Here is a 10,701-nt window from a genome sequence, read left to right on the forward strand (position 1 = left end):
ATATATGTGTGATGATGTGTATAATTATATATATATGTGTGATGATGTGTATAATTATATATATATGTGTGATGATGTGTATAATTATATATATATGTGTGATGATAACTGTATAATTATATATATATGTGTGATGATAACTGTGTATAATTATATATATATGTGTGATGATGTGTATAATTATATATATATGTGTGATGATGTGTATAATTATATATGTGTGATGATATCTGTGTATATAGACATTATTATCCTCCATGGTGGATGATCTGGCCGTCGCTCTCTATAATGTTCCGCAGCTGTTATAAATACCATTATTATTAGTCATCCGCGCTGACACCATTTATTACCAGATGTGATATCCGCTCCGGCTCACCGCGCCCGTCCTCACACATTATATCCTATAGGGGGCTGCTTCCACACTTCTCACTTCATACTGTGAACAGCACTGACTGATGAATATGGAACAATGGAAGCTTCATTGCTGAAATTCCAAAATGTGCAGCGGAATCCCATAGACAGCAATGAACCTCCGCTGCATCAGAATCTCCGATCTCTAAGCCAAATTACGCTGGGAAATTCCTCCCTCTAAACCCCGCCCACGAGGTTCTATGCTTTGCACAACCCTTTATATTGAATTAGTCCCTCAACCGTAAGTTGTTCCTAGGCTGTCCAGCTGAGAGGATAACCTGCAGGAGACCCCAGCCAGAGGCGTTCTGTCTTCCTGCAGCGCCACCACAGGAGAAGTTCAGTATTACAAGACTCCTATTGATATCAGTGAACATGTCTTGTCCTCCAGAGAGAGAGAGACGCTCTTTGTAGTTGGGCTGAATGGATATATTTATAACCAGACCGCCCCTTTAATCCATTTTCTATGTCTTTTATTTCCTATTAACCAGTGGACTGCTGGGATGGTCCGGACGACCTGCCGATCATCTACCACGGACACACCCTGACATCCAAGATCAAGTTCCTGGACGTGCTGCACACCATTAAGGAGAACGCCTTCATCACCACAGAGTAAGGGGCCATTGTCACGTTTCGTAGCGTTACGATTACTTTGTCCGGTCACATGACGTACGTTTTTTTTTTTGTTCCGGCAGGTATCCCGTCATCCTGTCCATAGAGGACCATTGCAGCGTCATGCAGCAGAGGAACATGGCCTACTACTTCAAGAAGGTCTTCGGGGACATGCTGCTGACCAAGCCGGTGGACATCAACGCCGACGAGCTGCCGTCTCCTAACCAGCTGAAGAAGAAGATCCTGATAAAGGTGCCATGTGGGTGGAGCCTTGGTGACAGGGACAGGTTGACTAGAAAGGGGACTTGAGCCCCTGCCCTTTTGTTTCCCTTTGGCCTTTTTTCAGTCTGTACCTGTCCCTGTCGGGTGAAATGTTGCGTGTGTGGTCGTACGCTCACAGCCATGTCATACGCTCACAGCCATGTCGTACGCTCACAGCCATGTCCTACGCTCACAGCCATGTCCTACGCTCACAGCCATGTCCTACGCTCACAGCCATGTCCTACGCTCACAGCCATGTCCTACGCTCACAGCCATGTCCTACGCTCACAGCCATGTCATACGCTCGCCGCCATGTCGTACGCTCACAGCCATGTCGTACGCTCACAGCCATGTCGTACGCTCACAGCCATGTCTTACGCTCACAGCCATGTCTTACGCTCACAGCCATGTCTTACGCTCACAGCCATGTCCTACGCTCACAGCCATGTCCTACGCTCACAGCCATGTCATACGCTCGCCGCCATGTCGTACGCTCGCCGCCATGTCGGACGCTCACAGCCATGTCTTACGCTCACAGCCATGTCTTACGCTCACCGCCATGTCTTACGCTCACAGCCATGTCGGACGCTCACAGCCATGTCGGACGCTCACAGCCATGTCGTACGCTCACAGCCATGTCGTACGCTCACAGCCATGTCTTACGCTCACCGCCATGTCTTACGCTCACAGCCATGTCTTACGCTCACAGCCATGTCTTACGCTCACAGCCATGTCTTACGCTCACAGCCATGTCGGACGCTCACAGCCATGTCGTACGCTCACAGCCATGTCTTACGCTCACAGCCATGTCTTACGCTCACCGCCATGTCTTACGCTCACAGCCATGTCGGACGCTCACAGCCATGTCGTACGCTCACAGCCATGTCGTACGCTCACAGCCATGTCGTACGCTCACCGCCATGTCTTACGCTCACAGCCATGTCTTACGCTCACAGCCATGTCGGACGCTCACAGCCATGTCGTACGCTCACAGCCATGTCTTACGCTCACAGCCATGTCTTACGCTCACCGCCATGTCTTACGCTCACAGCCATGTCGGACGCTCACAGCCATGTCGGACGCTCACAGCCATGTCCTACGCTCACAGCCATGTCGTACGCTCACCGCCATGTCTTACGCTCACAGCCATGTCTTACGCTCACAGCCATGTCTTACGCTCACAGCCATGTCTTACGCTCACAGCCATGTCGGACGCTCACAGCCATGTCGTACGCTCACAGCCATGTCGGACGCTCACAGCCATGTCGGACGCTCACAGCCATGTCGGACGCTCACAGCCATGTCGTACGCTCACAGCCATGTCTTACGCTCACCGCCATGTCTTACGCTCACAGCCATGTCTTACGCTCACAGCCATGTCTTACGCTCACAGCCATGTCTTACGCTCACAGCCATGTCGGACGCTCACAGCCATGTCGTACGCTCACAGCCATGTCGGACGCTCACAGCCATGTCGGACGCTCACAGCCATGTCGTACGCTCACAGCCATGTCGTATGCTCACCGCCATGTTTTTCTCTTCAGCACAAGAAGCTGGTGGAAGGAAACCTGTACGAGGAGGTGTCCACGGCCAGCTACTCCGAGAACGACATCAGCAACTCCATCAAGAACGGCATCCTGTACCTGGAGGACCCCATCGATCATGTACGTGCCCTGTGAGCGAGTGCAAGCTCTTCAGTCTAGGGGGGCAGAGATTACTCCGGAGGTCTTCTGCTCTCTATGGCAGTGTTCCCTAACCAGGGTGCCTCCTGCTGTTGCAAAACTACAACTCCCAGCATGCCCGGACAGCCGTTGGCGGTCCGGACATGCTGGGAGTTGTAGTTTTGCAACAGCTGGAGGCACCTTGGATGGGAAACACTGTAGTAAACAGTATCACACAATAGGCTTAGATACAACAGCTCACCAGACAATATCACCACACCTAAACACTGTAGTAGAGAGTATCACACAATAGACTTAGATACAGCAGCTCAGCAGACAGTATCACTACATCTAAACACTGTAGTAGACAGTATCACACAATAGGCTTGGATACAGCAGCTCTGCAGACAGTATCACCACACCTAAACTCTGTAGTAGACAGTATCACACAATAGGCTTAGATACAGCAGCTCTGCAGACAGTATCACCACACCTAAACCCTGTAGTAGACAGGATCACACAATAGGCTTAGATACAGCAGCTCACCAGACAGTATCACTACACCGAAACACTGTAGTAGAGAGTATCACACAATAGGCTTAGATACAGCAGCTCACCAGACACTATCACCACACCTAAACACTGTAGTAGAGAGTATCACACAATAGACTTAGATACAGCAGCTCAGCAGACAGTATCACTACATCTAAACACTGTAGTAGACAGTATCACACAATAGGCTTGGATACAGCAGCTCTGCAGACAGTATCACCACACCTAAACTCTGTAGTAGACAGTATCACACAATAGGCTTAGATACAGCAGCTCTGCAGACAGTATCACCACACCTAAACCCTGTAGTAGACAGTATCACACAATAGGCTTAGATACAGCAGCTCACCAGACAGTATCACTACACCGAAACACTGTAGTAGAGAGTATCACACAATAGGCTTAGATACAGCAGCTCACCAGACAATATCACCACACCTAAACACTGTAGTAGAGAGTATCACACAATAGGCTTAGATACAGCAGCTCAGCAGACAGTATCACTACACCTAAACACTGTAGTAGAGAGTATCACACAATAGACTTAGATACAGCAGCTCAGCAGACAGTATCACTACATCTAAACCCTGTAGTAGAGTATCACACAATAGGCTTAGATACAGCAGCTCAGCAGACAGTATCACTACAGTTAAAAACAGATCTACCTAACAGCAAGCAGAGGTATTGAAAATGCGTGGCCTTGATCTGCAGTCACGTGATCAGAGCCGCCTGCATTGTGGTACATGTAGTGCGGCTGAAGCTGTGAAGGACTGTACAGCGCCCGATGCATAGACTCCCACAGCCAAATACAGAACAACAGGGGGCGCCAGGGAGTCGTGAAGCAGAATTCGGATTGCAGCTCTGGATGTGATCGGAGGAAGAGACAAGTACGAGTCGAGATAAGATCCAGGGCATCGTGGCGACTCTGGTCACATGACAGGGGTTTGGGTCATGTGACCAACCGCAATACGACAGCTGCTAACTGGTGGGGGAACACTGCTCTATGGGAAATCTGGGTGACCAATAGCAGTATCATTACCAAGGGTGTTATCCAGCTTTCCTAGAACCCTGAATAGTATATCTGCCATGATGTATGAGAAAGCTGGGTGACACCTGTTTGTAGATGCCATATCGGTTATGAACAGAATCTGTAACCACCTGACCGATGACCACAACTGGGTTACAGCTTTATCAGAATCCTGAACAGCAGATCTTCAGTATATTTAGCTGTATGGGACCAGAGATATTGAGGCAGACTTGGCACTCAGGATTTCAGGAAAGCTGAGTTCCAACTCTATATTCTTCCCCGTAACTTTCTATTACTGCTTCTGTCTACAGACCTGGAGTCCACATTATTTCGTGCTCACAAGTAACAAGATCTATTACTCGGAGGAGACGTCGCGGTACCAGTCCAACGAGGACGAGGAGGAATCCGAACCCAAAGAGGTGCGCTCAGTCCCACAGGGGGCGCCATTAGACTTGGCCGAATTCAATACAGATAATGACGGTTGCGTTTTTGACCAATTGCGCAGTCAGATGTCACATGCTGGTGAGTTAGATCTTTAAAGGGGTACTCCGCCTTTAGACATCTTATCCTCTATCCAAAGGATCAGGGATAAGATGTCTGATCATGGGGGTGTGATGTCTGATCATGGGGGTCCCGCTGATGGGTACCCCCGCGATCTCCCCCTGCTGCACCCGGCATTCTAATTAAACGCCGGGTTCCTGAGGCTGTAGTTGTGATATCACGTCCACGCCCCCTCTATTCATGTCTATGGGAGGGGGCGTGTCAGATGACACGCCCCCTCCCATAGACATGAATAGAGGGGAGTGGTGGGATGTCATGAGGGGGAACAAAATGTCCAGGGGTACGCTGGAGCACCGGAGTACCCCTTTAATGTCGGGTTCACTTTACGGAATTTACATCCATGAGCTTACTCATTCTTTAGCCGGAATCGGCGCCAAAGACATTGATGTATATGGGGACGGCAATGTCCGTGCGGTCCTAATCCAATCGGCTCTGGGCATTCTCAGTGTGAACCCAGCCTAAAAGTCACATCCCTCATCCTGTACATAATACAGACCCCCGAACAGACATACAGATACCCCCCTCATCCTGCACATAATACAGACCCCTGACCAGACATACAGATACCCCCCTCATCCTGTACATAATACAGACCCCCCGACCAGACATACCTATACCCCCCCTCATCCTGTAAATAATACAGACCCCCGACCAGACATACAGATACCCCCTCATCCTGTACATAATACAGACCCCCGAACAGACATACAGATACCCCCCTCATCCTGTACATAATACAGACCCCCGAACAGACATACAGATACCCCCCTCATCCTGCACATAATACAGACCCCCCGACCAGACATACAGATACCCCCCTCATCCTGTACATAATACAGACCCCCGAACAGACATACAGATACCCCCCTCATCCTGCACATAATACAGACCCCCCACCAGACATACAGATACCCCCCTCATCCTGTACATAATACAGACCCCCGACCAGACATACAGATACCCCCCTCATCCTGTACATAATACAGACCCCTGACCAGACATACAGATACCCCCTCATCCTGTACATAATACAGACCCCCGACCAGACATACAGATACCCCCCTCATCCTGCACATAATACAGACCCCCCACCAGACATACAGATACCCCCCTCATCCTGTACATAATACAGACCCCCGAACAGACATACAGATACCCCCCTCATCCTGCACATAATACAGACCCCCCACCAGACATACAGATACCCCCCTCATCCTGTACATAATACAGACCCCGACCAGACATACAGATACCCCCCTCATCCTGTACATAATACAGACCCCCGACCAGACATACAGATACCCCCCTCATCCTGTACATAATACAGACCCCCGACCAGACATACAGATACCCCCCTCATCCTGTACATAATACAGACCCCCGACCAGACATACAGATACCCCCCTCATCCTGTACATAATACAGACCCCCGACCAGACATACAGATACCCCCCTCATCCTGTACATAATACAGACCCCCGACCAGACATACAGATACCCCCTCATCCTGTACATAATACAGACCCCCGACCAGACATACAGATACCCCCTCATCCTGTACATAATACAGACCCCCGACCAGACATGCAGATACCCCCCTCATCCTGTACATAATACAGACCCCTGACCAGACATAAAGATACCCCCTCATCCTGTACATAATACAGACCCCCGACCAGACATGCAGATACCCCCCTCATCCTGTACATAATACAGACCCCCGACCAGACATACAGATACCCCCCCTCATCCTGTACATAATACAGACCCCCGACCAGACATACAGATACCCCCCTCATCCTGTACATAATACAGACCCCCGACCAGACATACAGATACCCCCCCTCATCCTGTACATAATACAGACCCCGACCAGACATACAGATACCCCCTCATCCTGTATATAATACAGACCCCCGACCAGACATACAGATACCCCCCTCATCCTGTACATAATACAGACCCCTGACCAGACATAAAGATACCTCCCTCATCCTGTACATAATACAGACCCCCGACCAGACATACAGATACCCCCCCTCATCCTGTACATAATACAGACCCCCGACCAGACATACAGATACCCCCTCATCCTGTACATAATACAGACCCCCGACCAGACATACAGATACCCCCCTCATCCTGTACATAATACAGACCCCCCCCCCGACCAGACATACAGATACCCCCTCATCCTGTACATAATACAGACCCCTGACCAGACATACAGATACCCCCCCTCATCCTGTAGATAATACAGACCCCCGACCAGACATACAAATACCCCCCTCATCCTGTACATAATACAGACCCCCGACCAGACATACAGATACCCCCCTCATCCTGTACATAATACAGACCCCCCGACTAGACATACAGATACCCTCTAATCCTGTACATAATACAGACCCCCGACCAGACATACAGATACCCCCCTCATCCTGTACATAATACAGACCCCCCGACCAGACATACAGATACCCCCCTCATCCTCTACATAATACAGACCCCCAACCAGACTTACAGATGCCCCCTCATCCTGTACATAATACAGACCCCCCACGACCAGACATACAGATACCCCCTCATCCTGTACATAATACAGACCCCCGACCAGACATACAGATACCCCCCTCATCCTGTATATAATACAGACCCCCCGACCAGACATACAGATACCCCCCTCATCCTGTACATAATACAGACCCCCGACCAGACATACAGATACCCCCTCATCCTGTACATAATACAGACCCCCGACCAGATATACATATACCCCCTCATCCTGTACATAATACAGACCCCCCGACCAGACATACAGATACCCCCTCATCCTGTACATAATACAGACCCCCCAACCAGACATACAGATACCCCCCTCATCCTGTACATAATACAGACCCCTGACCAGACATACAGATACCCCCTCATCCTATACATAATACAGACCCCCGACCAGACATACAGATACCCCCCTCATCCTGTACATAATACAGACCCCCGACCAGACATACAGATACCCCCCTTATCCTGTACATAATACAGACCCCCGACCAGACATACAGATACCCCCCTCATCCTGTACATAATACAGACCCCGACCAGACATACAGATACCCCCTCATCCTGTATATAATACAGACCCCCGACCAGACATACAGATACCCCCCTCATCCTGTACATAATACAGACCCCTGACCAGACATACAGATACCCCCTCATCCTATACATAATACAGACCCCCGACCAGACATACAGATACCCCCCTCATCCTGTACATAATACAGACTCCCGACCAGACATACAGATACCCCCTCATCCTGTATATAATACAGACCCCCGACCAGACATACAGATACCCCCCCTCATCCTGTACATAATACAGACCCCCGACCAGACATACAGATACCCCCCTCATCCTGTAGATAATACAGACCCCCGACCAGACATACAGATACCCCCTCATCCTGTACATAATACAGACCCCCGACCAGACATACAGATACCCCCCTCATCCTGTACATAATACAGACCCCCGACCAGACATACAGATACCCCCTCATCCTGTACATAATATAGACCCCCGACCAGACATACAGATACCCCCTAATCCTGTACATAATACAGACCCCCCTGACCAGACATACAGATACCTCCTCATCCTGTACATAATACAGACCCCTGACCAGACATACAGATACCCCCCCTCATCCTGTACATAATACAGACCCCCGACCAGACATACAGATACCCCCCTCATCCTGTACATAATACAGACCCCCCCCCGACCAGACATACAGATACCCCCCTCATCCTGTACATAATACAGACCCCCGACCAGACATACAGATACCCCCCTCATCCTGTACATAATACAGACCCCCCCGACCAGACATACAGATACCCCCCCTCATCCTGTACATAATACAGACCCCCCCGACCAGACATACAGATACCCCCTCATCCTGTACATAATACAGACCCCCGACCAGACATACAGATACCCCCTCATCCTGTACATAATACAGAACCCCGACCAGACATACAGATACCTCCTCATCCTATACATAATACAGACCCCCGACCAGACATACAGATACCCCCCTCATCCTATAAATACAGACCCCCCCGACCAGACATACAGATACCCCCCTCATCCTGTACATAATACAGACCCCCCGACCAGACATACAGATACCCCCCTCATCCTGTACATAATACAGACCCCCCGACCAGACATACAGATACCCTCTAATCCTGTACATAATACAGACCCCCGACCAGACATACAGATACCCCCTCATCCTGTACATAATACAGACCCCCCCGACCAGACATACAGATACCCCCCCTCATCCTGTACATAATACAGACCCCCGACCAGACATACAGATACCCCCCTCATCCTGTACATAATACAGACCCCCCCGACCAGACATACAGATACCCCCCTCATCCTCTACATAATACAGACCCCGACCAGACATACAGATACCCCCCTCATACTGTACATAATACAGACCCCCGAACAGACATACAGATACCCCCTCATCCTGTATATAATACAGACCCCCGACCAGACATACAGATACCCCCCTCATCCTGTACATAATACAGACCCCCGACCAGACATACAGATACCCCCTCATCCTGTATATAATACAGACCCCCGACCAGACATACAGATACCCCCTCATCCTGTATATAATACAGACCCCCGACCAGACATACAGATACCCCCTCATCCTGTACATAATACAGACCCCGACCAGACATACAGATACCCCCCTCATCCTGTACATAATACAGACCCCCCCGACCAGACATACAGATACCCCCCTCATCCTGTACATAATACAGACCCCCGACCAGACATACAGATACCCCCCTCATCCTGGTCCAACACACCCAGGCAGCTCTGCAATGAAAATCCTGATGCCAGGAGTGTTACTTTCTGTATATCTGGTATCTATATTAGTTTATGGGCGTCTTGTCTGAAGTTTGTATTTCTTCAGGGGGGTCTGGAGTCAGTATTAATTTAGGGGTCCATTACTCCATTTATAGGTCTTATTTTTAGTTTGGGGGGGGGGGTGTTGGTGTTTATGATAATTTAGGGATTGAGTCTGAGGTCTGTATTAATTTGTGGATCTGGTCTAGAATTCATATTAAAAACCTACAAAGATTCTTGCAGCGCCCCTATAATGTGTCAATCACTAAAGACCTCATATATGACTTACCAAGGACTGACACAAAGTATCAATACAAAACCATATGATTTATCCATCTGAACTATACATAACACAGTGAGGAGCTTCTATTCTAAAAAAAAACACAAACCACAAAGAAACAGACGGGAGCAACATGGACACAAAATCCTCTACAGATACAGGTGACACAATGTATACAGCCCAACAATTACACTTAAAGGGGTACTCCACCCCTAGACATCTTATCCCCTATCCAAAGGGGATAAGATGTCATATCGTGGCGGTCCTGCTGCTGGGGAGCCCTGGGATGGCCGCTGCGCCACTGCGCTATCATTGCTACACAGAGTGAGTTCGCTCTGCGCGTAATGACGGGCAATACAGGGGCCGGAGCATCGTTACGTCACGGCTCCGC

The 10,701-nt window shown here is 49.4% G+C and overlaps 1 protein-coding gene across 3 annotated transcripts in view; it reads left to right on the forward strand.

The window, feature by feature from the left end:
* LOC130274495 (1-phosphatidylinositol 4,5-bisphosphate phosphodiesterase gamma-1-like) overlaps nucleotides 1-10,701 on the forward strand; it is a 166,953-nt gene that overhangs the window by 111,993 nt on the left and 44,259 nt on the right. For all 3 annotated transcript variants that reach the window (XM_056522901.1, XM_056522900.1, XM_056522902.1), the window contains 4 exons: nucleotides 900-1,020; nucleotides 1,104-1,272; nucleotides 2,826-2,945; nucleotides 4,833-4,940. In XM_056522901.1, the coding sequence (XP_056378876.1) occupies nucleotides 900-1,020; nucleotides 1,104-1,272; nucleotides 2,826-2,945; nucleotides 4,833-4,940 (518 nt within the window). The remainder of the gene's footprint in view (nucleotides 1-899; nucleotides 1,021-1,103; nucleotides 1,273-2,825; nucleotides 2,946-4,832; nucleotides 4,941-10,701) is intronic.

Source organism: Hyla sarda, chromosome 5 (genome assembly GCF_029499605.1).
Source record: "Hyla sarda isolate aHylSar1 chromosome 5, aHylSar1.hap1, whole genome shotgun sequence".
In the NCBI taxonomy this organism is placed as follows: Eukaryota; Metazoa; Chordata; class Amphibia; order Anura; family Hylidae; genus Hyla; species Hyla sarda.